This window comes from Molothrus ater, chromosome 17 (assembly GCF_012460135.2).
Source record: "Molothrus ater isolate BHLD 08-10-18 breed brown headed cowbird chromosome 17, BPBGC_Mater_1.1, whole genome shotgun sequence".
NCBI lineage: Eukaryota > Metazoa > Chordata > Aves > Passeriformes > Icteridae > Molothrus > Molothrus ater.
Genome location: NC_050494.2, coordinates 3,891,875 through 3,915,048, shown reverse-complemented (window position 1 = coordinate 3,915,048; position 23,174 = coordinate 3,891,875). Strand labels below are relative to the sequence as shown.

At 42.9% G+C, this 23,174-nt stretch overlaps 1 protein-coding gene across 1 annotated transcript in view; it reads right to left on the bottom strand.

Annotated features, from left to right (window-relative positions):
- The window catches only part of PTPRT (protein tyrosine phosphatase receptor type T), a 483,954-nt gene that overhangs the window by 113,568 nt on the left and 347,212 nt on the right, over nucleotides 1–23,174 (bottom strand). The window contains 2 exon segments of the mRNA XM_036395864.2: nucleotides 11,513–11,615; nucleotides 15,605–15,806. Of these exon segments, the coding sequence (XP_036251757.1) occupies nucleotides 11,513–11,615; nucleotides 15,605–15,806 (305 nt within the window).

The window sequence follows — 23,174 nt, the reverse complement described above, 5'->3', positions numbered from 1 at the left end:
AGATTTACTACTAGGGCATGTCAGACCCTGAAATTCATGAAACAAAAAGGTAACGATTTCACACTTGGATAAAACCATTTGGAGTCACCCTTTTCACACAGGCATTCTTTTACTGCTAAAATTTCAGGCTTTGTTAAGTTTCTCTAGTGACTGGAATGGGCTCTCGAAAAAGTGAGGATGTTTAATGCCTGCATGGCTCCCGTGCAGGGGACAGGGATGGGGCTGTGCTGTCCCCAGCCAGCAGCAGGAGCTCTGCTTCAGGAGCTGTGCACTGTGTCAAGCCTGAGGAAACAGCAAACCCTTAACAAAATGTTTGTATTTGCAGAAAAGCATCCTGCCAGTGGCACTCTAACAAATGCTGGCATTTTGGCCAGGATGTTTTGTCTGCAATTCCTTTGCAGTCTCACATACAGCTCCCACAGCTGACTGAAAAAATGAAAACTCTGTTGGAAGGTGTCTGTGTAGGGGGGATTGTTTGGTTTGGGTTGGTTGAGGTTTTTGGGGATTTTTGGTGGTGATTAGGTGGGGTTTTTAGTAAAAAAAGTGACAGTGTAATGTCAAATATTCCATGGCCTTCGTGGGTTGCACAGGTTTTATCTGGCAGACCCCTGAGGTACAGTATTTATCCCACTGTTGCAGATATATAAACAGTGGCATGGGGAATGTGACTCTGTCTGATATCACAGTATCAGCTGTATGTAAACAAATCCACACTTTCCTGTCCAATATTCCTCCATCCACCCACCAGCCAATATGTCCTGTCTAATGGAGTCTGGAGTATCCAGGCTGAACACATGCTATTCCTACCAAATCTTTCAAATCAGGGGAAAAAAAAGGAGAAAAATGTGACTTCTGAGCATCACTAGAGATGTGACCTGCAGTGATAAGGGAGGAGCTGGGAAAGAGGAGTTTGGAGACTGGCTCTGTCTTAAAATTGCACCACACAAAAGATGCAACAGAACCAAAAAACACCACTAACAACATTGTGCCAATAATTATTGATTAAACAATGCAGCTCTGAGCAACCTGGGATAGGGGAAGCTGGAACCAGGTGAACTTTAATGTGTCTTCAACCCAAATCATTCTGTGCCTCTATGATTCTACATGTGCACACCTAAACACCCCTGTGTGTACCTACACATAAATATGTCTATTAAAATCAATGTTTCCAACCTCATAAAGTTCCACCCACCATGACTCTTCTCTGACTGAAGGGGCTATGGAAAGATATCAAAAAATCCAAATATTCCCATGTAGCTCTAAGCAAGTCTGGCCATCACCACAGCCCCTGTCCACAGCAAACATCAATGTGGTGCCATGCACAAAACCTAAGGAGCTGTTCAGAACACAGCTGTATTCACTGACCATAAAGAAGCATTTGTGTACTTAAAGGGCCATTTTCCCCAGCTGGATCATTTGCCTTAATAAAAGATGCAATTCAGACTTGCAGAAAGACCATCCCCAGCCCACCAGAACGCTGCTCCTGCATCTGTTTACTTGTACATGTGTCATATTACTTGTACTCTCTTAAATGCTTTAAATTCTCTATTTAATCTTCTGGAAAGTAAGAAAAAAAAATTAATTAAAAATATAAAAAAAAATTTAAAAAGAACCAGAGAGCATTTCAAAACTCTGTGTTCCATTATCTCAATCATCTCCATAAGCCTGACCTGGCTTGCAACCCAGCTTGGCCATAATAGCTGCTGCTCCCTGGTGGAACGGGCCCAGTCTTTGCCTTAATAAAAGATGCAATTCAGACTTGCAGAAAGACCATCCCCAGCCCACCAGAACACTGCTCCTGCATCTGTTTACTTGTACATTACTTGTACTTTCTTAAATGCTTTAAATTCTCAACTCAATCTTCTGGAAAGTAAGAAAAAAATTAATTAAAAATATAAAAAAAAATTTAAAAAGAACCAGAGAGCATTTCAAAACTCTGTGTTCCATTATCTCAATCATCTCCATAAGCCTGACCTGGCTTGCAACCCAGCTTGGCCATAATAGCTGCTGCTCCCTGGTGGAATGGGCCCAGTCTTTGCCTTAATAAAAGATGCAATTCAGACTTGCAGAAAGACCATCCCCAGCCCACCAGAACACTGCTCCTGCATCTGTTTACTTGTACATTACTTGTACTCTTAAATGCTTTAAATTCTCAACTCAATCTTCTGGAAAGTAAGAAAAAAATTAATTAAAAATATTAAAAAAATTTAAAAAGAACCAGAGGGCATTTCAAAGCTCTGTGTTCCATTATCTCAACCATCTCCATAAACCTGACCTGGCTTGCAACCCAGATTAGCCATAATAGCTGCTGCTCCCTGGTGGAACTGGCCCAGTCCCTCTCTCCAGTTCAATGCTGTTTTCTGCTGCCAGATTAGAGATAATGAGTGCAGACAGATACAGCTTTCACTGCAACAAGAGCTGATGTGAGTGGCTTTGGAGGTGTCTCTTCCCTTCTGAGCCACCTGCCATCTGTTTAATCTACAAAAAAAAAAAAGCCAAACCCCACCTCTGTTTTGTTAATGCTGCTTTGTACTAGACAGGCATTGCTGACTGAGGTCCTGTCATCCTCAGCAAGTGCTGGTTTAACACCAGGAGGATTTTTCAAGGACAGGAAGAGCCAAAGTGGTTCTTGAACAACCTGCAGGGCAAGGAGAGACCATGGCAAACCCTTACTGGGACTGTCCAGCACCTTCTGCCATGCCCTCCATAAAAGCAGCAGCTCGAACAAGAGGATGGGGGTATTTGCATATATTCTCTCTCAGAATTAATTTGGGTTTTTCCAATGGCTTCCATCAAATTAGGCTCATTTGGATGCAGAATTAATCTAGCTGAGAATTCAAGCTTCCTCTGCCTTTTCCACAGCCACCATGCAGGGAAAACCCACACAGAAGAATCTGATGTCTTTCTTAAGACAGAACACTAGAAAACACTAGAAACATAATTCTATTGAGGTCGTGTCTGTTTGGATATTTTTTAAATTAAGAGACCAAGAAAAACACTAGGAAAAAAGAGAGAACCTGCTCTGTTTACAACCTTCTGATAAACTTCATTACTCAACTACTCCCACTCCTGAGGTAATGTGCAATGATGATGAGCTCTCCTGGGGAAGGCTAGCACAGATTTTCAGCACCTGAAGCTGCAGCAGTATCCACCAGCTCCTTTCCACCTTTTCTAGACATGTTTTGATTTTCAGAAAGTGCAAAATTGTCATGCTTTTGATACCAGGGAGAAATCTAAAATGGTGCCTTCACTACAGGATCTCCTGCCCCAGAATGAAGGGAAATTGAGGACAGAGGGAGTGGGAAAGTCCCAAGGATAAGAACTTCTCTGCAGCAATTCATCCATAAACACCTCTCACCCCCACCACAGTGGGAATGGGATGGATTTAAACATTAGGAGATTGTGTCTGACAATCCTGTGGTCCACCAACTCCCTACAAAACCAAGAGTACTTTTTACAAAAGAGCAAACATTACATTTAGGCTGTGTCCTTTGGCAGAAAAAAGCCCTCAACCTGCATCAACATCAGCTCCTGCAGCCTCAGGGACCTGTCAAGGTGGGCCACAAGGGAAATTGGCATTTCCTCCTCTTTTACTCTTTGACTTTCCCACTAGAAATACTGCACATTGTGCCTCTCCCCTTGCACCATGACTGCTTTGAATGACACCAGCCCTATTTCCCCTTCCTTTTGCACTGCAAGCAAATCCTTCACCCTTCCTGGCTCTGCCTTTTGCTTTGGAAAACCACAGTGCAAGGAAAGCTGAAATTATGGGGAGGCAGAAGAGCATCATGGCTGCAGAGGTTTATTCCTGAGAATTGTCTGGCTGCATTTATGATAATCCCTTCATTCCATCTGCATCCCACGCACTGGTGCAGCAATCCCATTTTCTAGTTCCAAGAAATTATGCATTCATTATGGAGGAAATTAACACCTCAAAGCAAACTATAATTAGGAATTCTTCAATTCAGTTTATGCTTTTTCAATTAGGCCCTCTATAATTTTAATCACGGGAGCATTACCATGTTTCCTGAATTTATATACCTGGAGTATAATTAAATCCTGCAATGCCTTCCTGCAACAGCAAAGCAGAGCTTGCTCATCTTCCCTTTTATTGTGTTTTTCTGTTGTTATAGACACACCAAGGGGCACCTGCCTGTGTGAATATCTCCTGCCATGTGCAGCAATGAAGGAAGGGCCACTTGTCCTCTGAACTCAGCACCTCATTCCTGGGACAGGCACTGCTCCTGAGGGGGGGACAACTGCCAGGGGCTTGTGCTCAGGCTCATCCCATTTCATTTTAAGTGCCTTAAGAAGCTGCTTCAATTAAGTAAATCATCCTTGATGATCCTCCAAAAGGGCCAAGGTCCTTCCTGTGGGCCTTCCCACCCTTGAGCAGCTGTGGCCAGCTCAGCTCATTCCACCAAAGGGTCTGAGCCAAAAGCTGTCACAGGCTTGGCACTGGGACACCTCCTGAAGTCAGAGTTTATGATTTTTGAAGTATTTTGTGTTGTTTGTTATTACCCTTTCATTCTGTGACCACAAGGAAGGGGCACAGTGGCTCTGAGAGCTGTGGAGCAAAGAAATGTCTTGGGAAAAGGAACCCTCCAACTGGAACCATGGGTATTTTCCCCTGTTCCCTCATCTAATGGGGTGACAGATCGATGTGAGGAAATGGTCATCAATTTGTGAATATCAGCTTAAAGCTCAGAATTCATTAACCTGTTGGTTGCTGGAATTAAATCTGGCAGTTTATGTATTCAGCATAAAAGATTTATGCAAAAAAATCTCCTTTCTCCTACTCAGTATCCTCAGGTCTTCACAAGACTAAAAACTGTTAGCAAAAGTCTCCCTGTAGCACTAATAAAATGCTGCTTGGCAACAAAGAATTTGCTCCATGTGTAATTTGATTGTTAGAATATTATCATTCAAATAGACACCAATTTTAAGGCTTCCCTCTCCCATTTCTGCCCACTGCCAAAGCGCCCCGTGGAATGGTCAAAGACACAGCAGGTCAACCAGGCTGTGAAAATGGCCATGGTTTGGATGGCTGAAAAATGGTAAAAGGCAGATTTGTCCCCTTTAGGGGGCTGAATTTCAATTGCACATTGTGCTGATCCAGTAGGAAAATGCATTTCCTGTACCAGATGAGAAAATTGACCCACAATGCCCTTTAGCCTCACTTCTTGGGACTCACACCTGAATCTTTAAGCCTCTATTCAATGAATTCTGCCATGTTACACACAAATCTAAATATTCCTTCCTGATATTTATGGTTGTACCTTACACGCCTGTATCTCCATTTTGCTTTTCTCCTGATACAATAAGCAAAGCACCTCTAATATTCATAATAATTGCAAGTACTTAATGCCTTTCACTCAAATTCTCAATTTCTTTCTCTCACATTCACACACAGTTGGAGAAAATGTTGCTCTGGTTTACCTCTAAGAAGAAACTTCTTTATGTACCTCCAAACTCAGCTAAATTAAAGACAAAGTGTCAGGCAGGAGAAACTCAGCTTGAATGATTTCAGAACAATATCCCTGAGGTATATTATAGGAGATGTTAATTAACACAGATAATTTGTCTTATAATATCAGAAGCCTAGATTGATAATCTCATTTCTCATTAAATACTACAAAATTAAAAGATGACATTAAATACTACAAAATTAGAGGTGACGACTGCTTCCCCTGTATTGAATCAACTCATGTGATGCAGACATTTAAACCCAGAAAAGGCAGACCAAGAATTTTCTTTTCCAAGTACTAAGAATGTGCCTTTCAAGGGAATCTAACTTTCTGAATTGCCAAGGGCATGATAATTTCACCCTTAGCACCCTTTTTATTGTTTTGCTGCTCCTTCACTCTAGCCTTTATTTTCATATACAAGGTTCTCTACGTGGGAGTTTTAAAAACTAGAAACTGCCAGCCTTTTGTGGCATTAATGAATCAATTATCAGCAGAACTGCCTGAGGCAGGCTGATGTGATGATGCCACTAAGAAGCTGCAGAGCAGAGATCTGAGCAGCACAGCTCCCTCTGTACGAATGGAGATCTACAAACCAAAGCCACCAGTGGCAAAGCACAACAAAAGCACCAGCAGATATTGGGAGTTTAGAGTTTGTCCACCACAGAATCAAGGTCACTGGGCTTGCAAACCACTCCTTTGTAAGGCTGGGGAGAACTACTGTGCAGTAAAGGCAAAATCAGACTAAGGATGTAGGGAGAGGGGTGCAGGAAAGGCAGGCTCAGGATGAACAGGCAATGCCCAAAATCACAGACAATAAATTACCTGAGGATTAAATTTCAAGCCTATGGCTCCAGATTTTCTCCATTTTTACTTTGTTGCTGATAGAAGGACAAGTTTTAGCTGCTCTCAGTTCTCTAACATAAGATGGAAGCAACAGCATGGCCCTTCCTTCTAGGAAAGTTTTACTCATTACTGCACGTAGGAATACTAAGTGCATAGACACATCCAACAGGATTCTTTCCTGGGAGAATAGCTTGAGTATAACACCAGTAAAACCCCACTGTTCCTAGGTGCTTTGTAAATAACACTACAGTTGTCTTAAATTTTTTAGCATCATGTACAACAAAATTTCCCTTTATTTCATACTTGGAAGATCAATAATCAAATAATAACACTCAAGTGTAACACAAGGCTTGGTCTATAGAAATTAATTTTTCCTCCTGGCTGGCTGTTGATATGAAAATATTTATTTCACCTTTGCTCAGTCCTTCTTAATATATTTCAAGTATTTAAACTCTCTTCTCTTATTCACATTTATGTATTTCCTTTAAGATCTAAATTAATAAACTGACCCATGTGTACCTGTGTGCTGGCAGCGCACAAAAGAGTAACACAGATTTACTGACACCTCTGAGAACTGCAGGAAGAGATACCAAACCCATATTGCTCCAACAAAAAAGTTTTCTATTTTCTGAACCCCACCCCAAAATAATTGCAGGCTCTTCTCGAACGTCCTTCTGCAGTGTCCTACAGCTCCACCAGGCAGAGCAGGGTATTGACAAGGCAATCACACCTAAGGGGAGCATTTATCTGGGCTCTGAAATCCTCAGAACTAACACATGCTCTGGAAATTTGATTTTCTCCATAACAGTAGTACAGCTGGATTGACAGAACCAACTGTGTGTTAATAAAGCAGATGGACCTTCAAATATCCAGCACACAAAAACCAGCCTGTGGACATGTCCTGCAGATAAAACCCCTCAGAGTGTTATTTCCAAGCTGGGAGTGGGATATAAATTCTCAAATTGAGGTCTAAAGATGTCATATGTGAATAATCTATGAAGGACTAACTCAGCCCTCCTGACAATAACAGATTCAAAGGCAGAAATATCCTCAAAATCACATTGGAGGCTTTCAGGAAAGAGTTGAGGAGTAAAGATTGAGAACACTTGCATTCTTCCTTCCTCTTGTGAATGTATTATAGATGAATGTCAGCCTCCAGCAAATCAATCATAGCACCATTCACATGGTTTAGATTGATATAAGAACACCTAAAAGTTATTTTTAAAGGGCAATGTGGAGTCAAGCTCTGCAGGTTATACCATGAAAAATCAAGGCAAAAATGAAACGCCTGTGCCACAAGGGAAATATTTCTTCTTGCTGAGGCTTCACCTTTCTTTTGGCAATAGGACAAAATAGATCAAAGAATATCTAAGTTTATATTAATCCTATTAGGTTGCATGGAAGAGTTCTCATTGTTATCTATAGATCATTAACAACGCTGAGTTCATGATCGTTACTTTTATAAACAGCCACATTTCAAGTATTTATCATGAGCACTGGGGAACATCAGAAGTGTCTTAATGCTGAAAGTGACTTTGGATTTGGTGTAGCTCCATTTCAGATGAATGAAAATACAATTAATCTTATTTTAAATATCCTTCTGTATTATTCTGAAGATGTTCCATCTCTGTGCTACAGCAGAATGAAACAACTCAAGACCAAGTACAGATATTGCCTACAGTCACACCCCTACATGCTCTCCAACTCACCATCCCCTGAACAGAAGAGAAAATATTAGAATAATTACTGTATATTAATTGTTTTTCATCTTCCTGTCGCCCTGATTTTTTTAAGATTTTCTAAGCCTTCTGATGTTTTCATTCTTGTAGCAAACTTTCTCCCACACTTTCTGTAAATAACTCATTGTTTTGCATTCCTTTATGGAGGAGGAGGAATTTGATGGACTGGTGGTTTGTCCAGTGTCATTGGAGAGGTGGCACTATCACCCTCCAATCCACTGTCACTTTTGGAAATCTATAAATGTTGGAGTCAGAAATTAAACTTCCCTTTTTTCTTCACCTTGAGAACAGCGGTGTGAGCTTGTGTTCTTTCATGTCCTACAGTGACATCTTCCCAATTTGGAAGGACCATAATAAAAACTGGAGAACTGCAGAACAGAAACCGTCAGGTTGATGGGATAAGGGGTTGACCTTTTCCTGCCCAGAGAAAGCTCTGAATAGCAGAGCTTCATAGGAAGGGGTGAGGGAAATCCAGACTCCTCTCAGGAGCTGTTCAGCCCCATCTGAGGCAGGCTGGGAGATGAAGGATCCAGGATCCATGGTCACATCCACCAGGGAGGCCAGGAGAAGGCTTCCCACCAGGATTTCCACTGGGCAGGACCCCGCGCACATCTCACTGCTGGGCAGGGAGGTTGCTCAGCCCTTGGTCTCAAACCTGGGCTTGCCTTGATGCCTTCAGCAACTGGGCAGAGCATGGCATCCCACCAAGAGGGAATTCATGAGGGACATAAACCCCACACAACCAAAAGGTAGAACACCTAACCAGGCAACAGCAAAGAGTATTTGATCTCAGCTGAATGAATAAAACACACTGAGGAGGAAAAACCACCTCGTTCTTGTGTATTGGGGGTGCCAAAAGCAGTTCACAATAGGTTACTCATGTTATTTCCCACTGAGGGAATGGGATCCATTTCTGGAAATGGTATTTTGAGAGAATTTCACAAATAGGGCAGTGTGCAGAACAGACTGAAAGAAAAGGGAAGAGGATAGGAAAATTGAAGCTTGAAATAACTGGATTTATTAAGGTTATCCTAAGAACAGTCTGGATGGTTCTACAGGGGAAGAATTCTGAGCTTGTCAGAGTTAATAAAAAGCTAAAATTCTCCCCAAGAGTCCCTCCCCCCTTACTTCTCCTGCCCTTCTGCTTTTCATACACACATCTGTAAGTCAATGAAATGGACTCATTATAGGAAATAATTTTATCACTTAGATGTGGCATGTAAATATTGCACTTTCTGCAAACATGTGTAATAGGCTACGATGCAATTAAAGAAATCACAGTGAAAATTTATAAAAAAATCTCTACCAATTTTATGTACAGATGCATTTGCTGGAAAAGGCATTATTCACTGAATGCAGTTAAAGTGCAGTAAATCGACTTTGAGAAAAATCACAAGACTTTTCAATAAAAAGACAAAATAGCAACACTGCTAAGACAGCAGGTGGTAAAACGAGATACAGGAATGTTCCCCCATATAAAGAAATAAAACAAAACAAAGCTGTGTGATTTTACTGCTCTTTTCCAGCAGAAAAAAAACATCACTAAAGGACTCAGAAAATAGGCTCCTAAATTTGCTCATATGGAGTACCAGAGATTGAAAGGCAAACTTTGAAATACATTACTCAGAAAAAACAGAGAAGGGATGGTGCTTACTCTTAAAGAATGGATTTTTTTTTTTTTGTTTGAGCTTGTCAATGCAATTTGGGGCCAAGCCACAACACAGCTGGGGGACCACCAGCTGATATAGGATACTTAATTAAATACAGTAGTTTGCATCTGGAGCAATTTGCTCCTGAATACTTAGTGGGCATCCTTCAAAAGCATTAAGAACCTGTCAGTGAGATACAGAAACCCAAAATGAAAGCAACCCATTATGAAAGGGGGAACTATGGTGTTTTTAAAATAACACCCATGGGAAAAACTTCTCTTGTGAAAACTGGAAGTTAAAGCTTGAAGATCCCACAGGGAGGTAATGAACACTCGCTGGACTTCTCTGCAAGGCAGGACCCACTGTTTTTATAAGTGATTCTTTATAAGTGATTCCAATTGCTGCTGTCAGCAGATGAGCCTGGCAGGATGAGTAGTGGCAGCAACAGGTAAGGCAGTGTGGGCTCAGAATGGAAATTTGTTCATCTGTTCTGGTGCTTTGCACCAAACACAACTTCACTGAGATGGAAGAGAGTGATGAGTACAGAACTCAAATCAGGGAGTGACCTGCAGCTAAGTGTCCCACATCAGCATGTCACCATCAGCAGGTCACCAGGGAGAGCAGGACCCAGCTCAGACAGGCAGCAAGGCTCCCTGCAAGGTGCCCACTCTATGCCATGGGTGCCTGGGCAGCTTCCTGCCCCTAAATGACCAGGGAAGGGATGGCACCCCTGTACCTGGCACTGGTGAGGTCACACCTTGAGTCCTCTGTCCAGTTCTGGGCCCCTCACTGCAAGAAACACCTGGAGGGGCTGGAGAGTGCCCAGAGAAGGGAATGGAGCTGGGCAAGGGGCTGGAGACTCAGTCATGTGAGGAGCAGCTGGAGCTGTTTAACCTGGGGAAGAGGAGGCTCAGGGGAATCTTCTCCCTCTGCACAACTCCCTGACAGGAGGGGGCAGGCAGGGGGAGTCAGGCTTCACTCCCACAAGGGACAGGACAAGAGGAACAGACTCAAGCTGTGCCAGGGGAGGTTCAGGTTGGACATCAGGAGGAATTTCTTTGCAGAAAGGGTGGTCAGGCGATGGAAGGAGCTGCCCACAGAGGAGGTGGAGTCACCATCCCTGGAGTTCTTCAGGAAATGACTGCAGATGGCACTCAGTGCTCTGGGCTGGTTGATAAGGTGGGGAGTGGTAAACGGTTGGACTCGATGGTCTTGGAGGTCTTTTCCAACCTTAACGATTCTGTGATCTGTAAATCCTCTACTCTGCAGCAGGATCTGCTTGTCTGTGCTAGCAAAGCCTCACTAAATCAAAATTCCTTTTTGCTGGACTTCATTGCACAGCCAGCCCAGCAGCACAGCTGGATTATGAATGAGAAGTGAGAAGTGTGTAATCCAGAAACTGAGCAAATACCTCCACAAGCATTAAAGACAAGACAGGCACTCCTAGAATAGTTACCAGCAGGCCTTGTTCATCATGGAAGAGGGGGCAGGATGGAGACCTGGAGCCTCCTCCACCCTCATGTGGGGATCTTCAGTCTCCAGCTCCACATCCCGCTGTGCTCCAGCACTGCAAAGGCATCTGAAGTGATGCTGAGAGGGTAATAACCCCAACAGTGCCTGCAGCAATCCTTCCTGGAGGTGAACAGCGGGAGGCAAGCAGGCTGAAGCATTCATGAAAGCACAGTGTGAAAAGCAGAATCAACAGCTGAGTTGGCCTTTTAGTCAGCGCCTGCTTTCAGCAGCTCCATTATCAGAGGAGAATGAGAGAGGAAGGAGAGGAGGGAAGTGTGAAGAGAAAAGACAAAACACCCACCTGACAGGTGCTCCCCGGGACTGAGCAGGTTTCAGCATGACAGTGATGGTGGTGTCAGTCTCGTTGAGGGGCGAGTCCGTGTCGTACTCCGGCATGGACGGGGCTGCAGCAGAACAAAGAACAACTTCATTAGGCACCTGCTCTTGGTAGGGATGGCAATGGAATGGTATATAAATTGTTATATTAACATTTGTCACATGAAATATCAAAATACTTCCCCGTCTTATGACCAGAATGATCAAAACTGCTTTAATATTTGTAAGAGCCAAAATGAGAGATGTGGGACTCCAGGGGCTCTCCAAAATGCAGCTAATTGTATACAAAATGCAGTTTATTACATCCAAGGTGTCACAGCAGTCCAGGGTTGTGGATGACAGAGCTGTGCCCACAGCTGTCAGCTCCAGCTGCAGGCAGCCCTGGAGACCCTTTGGTTTTGGTTACAGTGCATTATAGACTTTTCTTTGCTGAGCATCTTAATACAGTAGAACCAATCTATACCTTAACTTTTATCTATAGCCTATCATAACTACTATAATTACCATATTCATGTTACTGTTCTCCAATCAGTAAAAGTACATTACAGTTTAAGCTGGAAGTTGTTTTTCAGTTTTCTTGCAGTGGAAAATTCTGAGACCTTTTTTCTATTTTTGCAACATTTGCTGACTTGTTTGCCTGTGCTCTCTTTCTGCTTGGTAAAATCATCTTGTTTGAGGTGGGTTTATCCTTTGTTCTAAGCCATAAAAACCCCTTCTAACTCACACACCCTTTGCCTCCTTGGTTAGCCAGTAAGACTGGCTCAGCAATTCTTTTCTTCTATATCAAAACTTGCTTCCATCTCTATTCCTTCTTCAGACTCTACATTCAAAAATCTTTCTCCTAAGCACACATATCTGTGAGACTTCCTTGTCAAACTTCCATCCTTCCCAACAAATATTTGTACACTCTTTCTCCATTCCAATTAAACACCAATCAGGCAATCTTCAAGCTGGCTCTGAAAATCTCATCTCAAATTTTTAAGACTTCGTAAGGCCTTGAGGTGAGGAAGGGATATTGCACAGACACTATAAAGAAACCCAAACTATTAGGATGAGTAAATCAGTGGCAGAGCTAAAAGCACCCCTGAATCTTTTTTCCTGCTATGGTCAGTGGATTTGCCCTCTCACATTTTAAGAGATTTTAATGCACATGCTTAAGCTGTGTTCCCTTGATTAGCTGGAGGGTGCACTAGGTAACACAAAAGATGAAAAGAGAGGAGCACAAATTAGCCAGGTTATTCTTGCACCCAAACCCAGGACATTTTACCCTGGAGTTTAAGTGCAGCTGACTCACCAGGCAGCTGCAGAGATCCCAGTGCCACCCTGGGGCAACGCCCAGCCATCCCCATCCCTGATGTGTTCCCCCCAGCAATACAGAAACCCACTGAATAAAAACCCACTCAGCCAAACTCTAGTTTCTCATTCTGCTTTGCCATCTTCTCTTAGGACCATTCCATTAAAGTAGGACAGCTTTCCTTAGGAAATATATTTCATTCATTACTTCTTCCTTTCCCAGAAGCAGGCAACTGTTTGGGACAAGTTTTACTGCTGAAAACCTGAAGAGACCATGAGGTCAGAGCAGAACCAAATTTGTTCCAAAGATGCAGGTTTTGCTGAAATAACTTTAAAGTATAAAGGAAACAGAAGAATTCACACAAGTTCATCTGTAGCTCACAAGGGCAAGCTGCATTGTGGGGGATCCCATATTTAATCCTCTCATAGTGATTTCCACTGTAATCCTGTTTACAATCAGGATTTTTATCTAAATGCCTGAAAACTGTCAAGAATGGGGACTGCTATTATCAGCTCAGCTGCTGGCTTCCCTGTCAATAAGCTGGGAATGCATTCAGAGTGAATGTCAACTGCTTAAGAAGGATTTCTCTGGAATAAGGTGCTCTCCATCAAGGGGAAGCAGTGACTCCTTGAAAGGAGACACATCCCCAGTGGTCCTCCACACCAGAGGTCACTGGAGATGCTGGAGATCACAAAATGGTTTGGGTTGGAAGGGATCTTAAAGATCATCCACGTCCCACCCTGCCATGGCAGGGACACCTTCCACTGTCCCAGGCTGCTCCCAGCCCTGTCCAGCCTGGCCTTGGGCACTGCCAGGGATCCAGGGGCAGCCCCAGCTGCTCTGGGCACCTGTGCCAGGGCCTGCCCATCCTCACAGGGAAGGATTTCCTCCTAACATCCAACCTGCCCTCTAACAGGTTAAAATCATGCCCTTGTCCTGTCATTCCAGGTCCTTGTCTAAAGTCTCTCTCCAGCTCTCCTGGAGCCCCTCCAGGTATTACTGTAGAAGGCTGCAATGAGGTCACCCCAAAGCCTCCTCCCCTCCAGGGAATCAGCCCCAGCTCTCCCAGCCTGGCTCAGGGCAGAGGGGCTCCAGCCCTTGGAGCATCCCCGTGACCTCCTCTGGACTCCATCCAACAGCTCCATGTCCTTCCTGTGCTGAGCACTCCAGAGCTGGATGCAGAGCTCCTGGTGAGGTCTCATGAGGGTGGAGGAAAGGAGAAAAATCCCCTCCCTCAACCTGCTGGCCTTGGTGGCACAGCTGGAATTGCTGAGCCCCTGCTCTGGCCAGAGTGCATGGTGCTACAGCACAACTTAATGCACCCATAGAAACAAACACACACACTGCTACAGCACAGGTGTCTTTCCATGTAAGAAACAAAAAAAAATGCAGCCTCACAAGGACATTCCTGTCAGAGCAAAAATCCTCCTTCTCCCTAATAACCTCAAGGCTTACTCTTACAGCAAATTTAATGGTAATTTTCAAATTATTTGGAAAATGTATCAGAAGCTTGATCATGCAATGAGAGAATCTAATGTCAGAGACTACCCTCATCCTTGCATGGAGTTTGTACCCACCTATTGAGAGCCAGATATCTGGGAGATGGGGATAAAAAAGTCAATAAACCAAGCCCAGTATGCGCATAGTTGGCACTCATGCAGGCTGCTAACACAATTTGAGCACTTAGGGGATGATAAAAAGGAAAGAAACTGAAACAGAGGAGAAAAGGCCCCCAGAACATTGCTGTGGTTGTTTATTTCTCTGGTCACAAGGGAATGGAGTGCAAGCTGTGCTGTCCCTTCACAGCAGGGCTGCAGAACCACCAACAGCCCATGGAGCTGTTTGGACACTTAATGGCTTTAACTTCAAATGGTTCAGGGCTTGAGTGCTAAATGTGAAGGTTCAAACCCTGAGCAGAGGGAGGAGATGTGCTTTGCTTCCTTAAAATTTACCCTGTCACTTACTGCTCACAACTTGCTATTATTAACTGATTTTGAAATAGGGCAGTGGAAAATCTATACTGTAGTGCAATCTTTTCTACAATAACCAGCCATAATTTCAAGCATTACCAGTGTCCTGAATGTTCCAGATGTGTATTTTGACTTAACTGAAAAAAATTGTTAAAATAGTCCAAAAAATGCCAGCTTTTCTCTGTGTTAGAAAACCTATTTTAGTGCTATCAACTAAATGTTAAAATCCACATCTATCTGCCCAATATCCATTTTTTTTATAACTGCCCCGTTTCCACTTTTTTTCCCATGCCTTCTTTTTGCCATTGCCTCCTTATTTTAGTGCCTTTCATATTCTTATGTGCCTCAAGCCCTCTCTTTGCTCTTACCCATTAAAAAAACCCAAGAAAAAACAGCTTTCCTCCCTTATTTTTAGTCTCTTTGCACTATTAATTCCATTACTTCATTAGATCCATTTTAGTACATCTTGAAAATAAAAACCACATTACAGAAGAGTTTCTCCAGCCAGCCAGATAATGCTAACAAAAATTACAATAAGGGTAGTTCGTTTGTGCAGCTAATGATGGTTCTCATTTAAAATGCTCGACAGATATCCAGGGATACCTAGGACAGCCACAAATTCACCCCTGTAATTGTAACCCAAATAAAGGTCTGTGGCTGCTTCAAAACTCTGCCCTATGAAGCTTGGAGAAACACTAAGCAGAGTATTTTTAATAATTTTATGCTCCAGCTTTGAGTCTAAAGCACAAAGCCCTAGATTTAATTTTTTTTTCCTTCTTCTCCACAGCAGTACCTGAGATCTTGGTTGCAATCCTGGTGGTGATGGGTGGCCCAAAGCCCTTGACTGTGCTGGCTTTGATGGTGAACGAGTAGGTGGTGCCTGGGTACAATCCCACAAAGAGGTGATGGGTTTCATTCCGCAGCTTGAAGACTTTCCCTCTCTGGCTGGACAGGTCAGCACTGGGATCCAGAGACCCAACGGCCTTGTATGTGATCTGCAAACGAAGAACAAGGACAGGAGGTGATCAGGGGGCCTCCTGCACTGGCCTCCCCCTGCTCTGTCACCTCTCAAGGCAGAATGCAAACACAAGGAATTATTTCAGGGTTATTTCCATACCTCCCATGAGCCGTTTTGCATTCGGGTGCTGTCAAACCAACATGAGAGTTTTTCCAAGGTTTTACTTAGGGAAAAACTAATTTCCTCTCTCAGCTCAAGCCTCAGCATGTGCTGACTTACAACAAAAGATGTAAAGAGTTGCTTTATGTTCCTAAGTGTCACTATAGGACATGAAATAACATGACATGGACATGCAGCTCTCTCAAGGTAAAATGAGAGTTTTTAATTTCTGACTCCAACATTTATAGATTTCCAAAAGTGACAGTGGATTAGTGTCACAGACACATTTTATGAAAAATTCTTTCCTTAGGATTTTTTCTCCTGAGAAGCCTCAGAAACAAAATGTAAACAATGATTATCTGCTGCTGTGGAATGCAACAGGTGCATCTTTGATTGGTCCATATTGGTTGTTTTTAATTAATGGCCAATCACAGTCCAGCTGTCTCAGACTCTCTGGTCAGTCACAAGATTTTATTATAATTCCATTCTCTCCTTTCCTTGCAAACCTCCTGATGAAATCCTTTCTTCTATTCTTTTAGTATAAATACATATATATCATAACATATAACATAACATATATATCATAAAATAATAAATCAGCCTTCTGAAACATGGAATCAGGTCCTCATCTCTTCCCTCTTCCTGGGACCCCTGTGAACACCATCACAGATTGGAGGGTGACAGTGCCACCTCTCCAATGACACTGGACAAACCAACAGTCCATCAAATTTCTCCTCCTCCATAAAAGAATATAAAACATAAGTTATTTACAGAAAGTGCATGAGAAAGTTCGTTACAAGAACGTAAACATCAGAAGGCTTAGAAAAACTTTAAAAATCAGGGCAACATCCAAGCTCAGAACTTCTGTCATCAAACCAGAGCACACAGCATGGCTGGCAGGATTTTCATATGCAAATCACCCGTGCAAGCCCCCACAGCTCATGAAAACCCTCAGTGCAAACATGGATACGTTTCCTTTTGGCAAATCATCTCCTCAAAAGGCAGCTGAAAACAATGGAAGCCTTTTTCTGACCAAAAAAGCTTTGGAGGCCTTTTCTTACAGAGGATATGCTGAACTGAAATAACATGTTTAAACGAAACAAAGCTCACCACATCTTTAGACAAAAGCCCTTCTCTCTGTGGAGACCAGCTTCTGCTGTCCTGTCCCTGCCCTCATGCTGAGCCTCAGAGTGCAGATTTACACATGGTGCAGTCTGGTTTACACCTGGTTGAAGCCAGGAGTGCTCCAGACGTGGAGGTGTAGGAATGTCCCCCCCCGTTGACGGAGTGACAAAACTGTCCTTTGTCTCCTTAAACAGGAAAAAAAAGCCCAGAAGTTTCTCTCCTGGATTAGGTAAAAAGGCACCTCATAGGCCTGGAGGATTTCACCTCAAACTTAAGGATGGCCAACTGGACAGGAGCCAAAAAGTCCCACCTGGGCCATTTACTAGAAAAAGAAGAGAACAAAGAAACCAATTGCTTTGGTGAGGTGTTTTACCAGGGGCAAGAACCTCTTGCACCTGGCTCAGTTTTTCTCTGTAAAGAGTTTTGTTATTTTCCCTTTTATTAAAACTTTTTTGTTTCCAACACTACCACAGAAGCCATTCTGCCCTCTAAGGTAGCTGAGCTATCTTGGGTGTGAAATAGACTTTCAAAAGCTTATAGGAGACCATATTTCATGGAGGGATGCCCTGAGTACACCTGGAGCTGGTGCCAGCACACCTTGAAACCTGCCTGAGCTCAGCAGGCTCACCCATGGCAACCCTCCTGCTGTACAGACACTTCAATGGAAGCTCATGACTTATTTACCAGCCAATTCCTTGCCTGAGTTCCAAATTCAATCCCAAGGCAGCTCAATTTCAGCAGAGCTGTCAATATAATGTACCATGCTCTGCTGCTCTCCTAACCTTTTTTGATATTATGGGATCCTCACTTATTTGTAATGAAACACTATGAATAAATCAATGTATGTTAATACATGAGGTCTTACATTTTTTATTAAGGTCTCCACCAGAATCTAATTCCAAGCCTTTCTGAAAGAGCCTTTGAAAATCTTTAAGTCACTTGGTTTATGACAGGAGGAAAATGCTGCGTTTTGAGGAAAAATAAATATCCAGTGTTTAAAAAGGGAGGCTTCAATAATAACAGGATAAATAAGAGACCAAGACTGATGTTACTGACACCAGAGAAGGGTGAGAGCATGTGAATCCTGTTATTTGGACAGAGAAGAACATTTAGACAGAGCTGACATCCAAGATAAGGCAGTATAACAGAGAAAGGGCATGAATTAGACCAGCAACAAGAAAGTACAGAAGCAGAACTCTTAAAGGAATTATAATTAAACAGCTTGCAGGTGATTTCATTGAAAACCAGCTAATTTTTCCAGGAAATACAATCTGGGTTTAATTTTTTATGTCATGCCAGACACCTGAGAAAGAGAGACCTTGGAGCATAATGGTTCTTAAAACAAACAAAAAATTAAAAACAGGAGGAAAATCTCTACACCCACTGCTTTTCCCTCAGGGAGTCAAGAACCAGCATGGCATGGGACAGTATTCTGAGAGCTCTTATTGCATCAAGGCACTTCAAGGCAAGGGAATTTGTAAGACCATTGGAATTAAATTGGGAAACAAATACTTAAATCAAGAGCCATGACCGTGTCCATGCCATAGCTAAACTCCAGAAAGAAAAATGCATTTAATTTAATGTTATGTAGGAATGAGCCCATGCAATCTTGTATGCCCTGATGGCACATCTAGAGCTAGAATAATAGAAATTCTATAAAACTACAAATGGGAATCAGCAAAATAGGAATTGGGGGAGAAGAAAAGGAACTTCCAACACCTGGGGCACTGAACAGCACATTCACACGATGCCCAGGTCAGGCAGTGGCCTAAGGAAAATCAGTGGTATTTATTTTCAAGCACATTATACTGAAGGTTATAAATACAGTGAAAGATGCACTTGTCCTTGATCTCCATCCATATAAATAAATGTATTCTGCTACCTTCAGCAGTTCTAAAATCATTACAGAAACAGTTATTTTTCCTTATTAAAAAAAAAAAAACAACCCTATCCCCTTAAGGCAAAAGAGCTACAAAAGCCTTGAAAAAGAAAAAAAACACTAAAGAAAAAAAAAACCAAAAACTCAGTGATTTAAAAACAAGCAAACAAACCCAGTCTTTATTTTTCTGTTGACTGTAGCAGAGAAAGACTACAAGGGACCTTAAAACAACCTGGGTCAACTGACAAGTAGCAGAGAAAGAGGCAAGAACACTTGAGACAATGTCCCCAATTTGATATTGTAGTGTGGGTCAATTTTCAGAGCAACTGCTCACTCAAATCAGACTTCAGGATTTCCCAGGGCTCTTTTCAGGATATATACACTCCAGCAGAGAGGTTTGTGGCACAGCCAAATGTGAGTTTACCTTTTCTGCAGCAGAGTCTCTCCCAGGAGACACAGACCTTGTTAAACCAGGTGATGTGGGGACATTCAGAGCCACCCTTGTCCCCAAAACTGAACATTTGACTTTAACACATTAACAGTACCTGGATGCAGCACAGAGAACAGAAACGTAGAGCAAAGCTGTGCATGTGTCCAGGGTGACCTGTAGCTATGATATTTTCTGAAAAATCCCTTTGCCAGGATTTTTCTCCTGAGAAGCTGAGAGGCCTCAGGAACAAAATGTAACCAATGGTTATCTGCTGCTGTGGAATGCAACAGGTGCATCTTGGATTAGCCCATGTTAGTTCTTTCTAATTAATGGCCAATCACAGTCAGCTGGCTCAGACTCTCTGTGTCAGAAGCTTTTGTTATCATTCCATTCTTTTTCCTTTACATGCAAGCCTTCTGATGAAATCCTTTCTTCTATTATTTTAGTATAGTTTGAATATATCATTTTAATATATTATATAACATAAAATAATAAACCAACCTTCTGAAACAAAGTCAGGTCCTCATCTCTTCCCTGTTCCTGGAACCCCTGTAAACACTACCACAGTCACCCAGTCCAGCAGCAGAAATATTTAGGGGCTGATAAATGCAAATGGTTCAGAAACAGCAACCAATCCTTGCTCTCATCAGGGTTGAGCTCTTCTCTGCTTCCTTCGAGAAGGGCTCTGAGTGACTGGAGTGGGCAGGAAAGGGCACACAGACGCTGCCAGGAGAGCCCCTGGGCTAAAAGCAACTGTTCCAGACTGCAAGGCAAGATGTGTTCTATCACCATCTGTATGGCAGATTATCTTTTGTCAAGTGGGCAGTTTGCCTTATCTCTCACTGTGAGTGACCACAATCACTCCTCCCTCAGGGGGACACCTGCTGATAACAGCTATGGAATGTCCCTGCATGGCTGATAAGAACTACAGCATCCCATTGGCAGATGGGAGCCCAGAGGGAGGAGCCAAGCATTCCTACCTGGATAGAATCTGGAGCTTCTGGAACACCAGCACGGCTTCTGCACTGGATTGCCCAGAGGAACAGCAGCTGCCTCTTGCCCTGGATCTTCAGAGGCAGAGACTGCACCTTTCTCCAGGATCCCTGCTCCAGCAGAACCAGCCCTGACACTGCAAGAGGGCTGAGCCACAATTCCAATGGTTCTGCTGCCAACAGCCTGACCCACAGGGTGTCAGGCTGGGTTCTGACTCTGGCACTGTTGTTCTAGTTTACTGCATTGCTTATTTTATCATTTTATTTTTCTTCCCTAAAAAAGAACTGTTATTTCCTGCTCCCATAATTTTTGTTGCCTGAGAGCCCCTTAATTTAAAATTTATAGGAATTCAGAGCAATAGGGAGGGTTTACATTTTCCATTTCAGGGGACGCTCCTGCCTTCCTTAGCAGACTCCTGTCTTTCCAAACCAAGACAGTAACACACAACCCCTGCCAGGAGAGCCCCTGGCTGTGTGCCCACCTCTGGGAGGACTCTCCTCACCACCACAAGCACCTGATGCTCTCCATGCTGCCATTTATAAAACCAGGGCTTCTACACTTCTCTACACAAACCTTTGTGTGGCTGAGAAGTCTGATTTCTGTAATTGTTGAGTGCTGCTGCTTAAGCAGCCAAACCCCAGGTGAAGCAGAGGAAGCAGCCCTGGAAACAGAGCTGTCCACTTGGAAAAGAAGGCAAAATCTTCCATCTCAGCAAAAAACAAACAAGCAACCAATCATTTCTCGCTTCCAAGTGAGCTACCTGCTGCTTTTCAGCTCCGAGTGCTGCCCTGAGTGTGGATCAACAGCTGAGAGCTCTGTCTCAGGCTCATTCCTCTCTGGAGCTGCAGGCACAGCAACAGCAGCTGCCACTCCAGCTGCAGCCACAGCTGGAACTGCCAGCAGCATGTCCTGGGGCTGGCCTGGCACACAGCCCTGCTCTGCCACCCTCCTCCAGCCAGCAGCAGCTCCAGGGCATTGGGATTTCCTCACTGGAATAACCCAGAAGTGCCACACTCCTGGGTTTGTGTGTACCCAGGGCCCTGGGTGGGAGGATTTCTCTTACAAAAATCAATGTATCACTTCTCTGGTCATTTCCATGCATGCTCCACCAAATTATAGCTGGGTAAAAGGAAGGAACCAAGAAGTTTCCAGTCTTTTAAACTGATTTAAACTCAATTTTCTAAAGCAAGAGAAATTGCAGGGAATCAGAGAGTGAAAATTTTTCAAAAATGTCCTGGGGCTGGCCTGGCACACAGCCCTGCTCTGCCACCCTCCTCCAGCCAGCAGCAACTCCATGGGCTGGGCACTAAGATTTCCTCTTGGGGATAACCCAGATCTGGAATAACCCAAATCTGCACTCTTGAGGCTCAGAATGAGGGCAGAGCAAGGACAGCAGAAGTGAAGTCCCACAGTCCTGGGTTTGTGTGCACCCATGGGTGGGAGGATTTCTCCTACAAAAATCAATGTATCAGTTCTCTGTTCATTTCCTTGTGTGCTTCACCAAATTCCAGCCAGGTAAAAGGAAGGCACCAAGGAGTTTCCAGTCTTCTCAATGATTTAAACCCAATTTTCTGAAGCAAGAGAAATTGCAGAGAAGCAGGGAGTGAAAAATTTTTGAAAAACTGTGGAAATTTCTGACTCTGGTGTAATTTATAAAAGCACAAAAACATGTCTGGAGAAGAAATATGGCAGTTCTCTGGAACAAGAAGGATGCTGGAAAAAACACCTGTCTTGTGGTTTGTATGCTGAATATTTATCTTAATTTCTTGTTCCAAGTGTCAAAGCATTTCAGTACAAAACAAACAAGAGATTCTAATCTAAAAAAATAAGATGACTCAAGCACTTGAAAGCAGCTGTTCTAAATTATTTTAAATAATCTATTTTAAATACAAGCTCAGCCATCTAATACTTCTGTATTCTCAAAAAAAATGAAGAAACATTATTTATTTAGAAGCTTAAAAGCACAGACAGAAAACAAACAGAAAAATACCCAAAAATATATTTTAAAATATAATTCTGATTGGAAATATTGAAAATATGTATTTGCATTCTGATGCAGAATAAATGAAAACACAAAGATAAGGAAATTTCTCACAAGACTGGAACTCTATGGTTTTTAACCACCTTCCTGATCCCCCTGCAGGCCAGGCACTGCCCTAAGTGGAAAGTAGTCTTTACTCTGCAAACCAGAATGTCTGTCCAGGGTTTCCATAGGGAATGGAGAGTTTACACAACAGCTCAAGGGGAACTTGATGGTCCCAAGGGAAATTTTAGTGGCCAGCACTGCTAGGGATCTAAACACAGCAAAGTCGAGGAAAGAAATACACATTAATAAATGCTAAATCTCCTTGGAACCTCCTTCACTGAGTCGATGAAATGCATCTCATACTGAAGCAATAAAAGCAGTAAATTTGAAAAATTCAAAAAGGCAAGTAGTGAAGGAACTCAGAAGAATAAAGAACAGCAATTTTCCCACCAGCACAAGAGGGGCAGAGCACTGAGCCTGGGCTTCTCCCAGCTGGGCAGGAGGGATGGATTCAGGAGGTGCTCAGATGCTGAAATCCCTGGTCAGCTGTGCAAAATTTGGTTACATGACTCCAAATTCTTTGTAAAATATAAAACAGGCCAACAGTACAAGTTTGAGTTTACTGGAAACTATCAAAAAAGGCTTTATGGTTTAGTGTCCAGGTGTTCAGTGATGCATAATTGCTGTGATAAATTGGAGAATAAAATAAGAAAAGATCAGCATAAAGGAGTAGGCTGGTGACCAAGTTCAGCCCTGGTTGTTATTTCAGCAACCAACTCCAGTGCACTCTAAT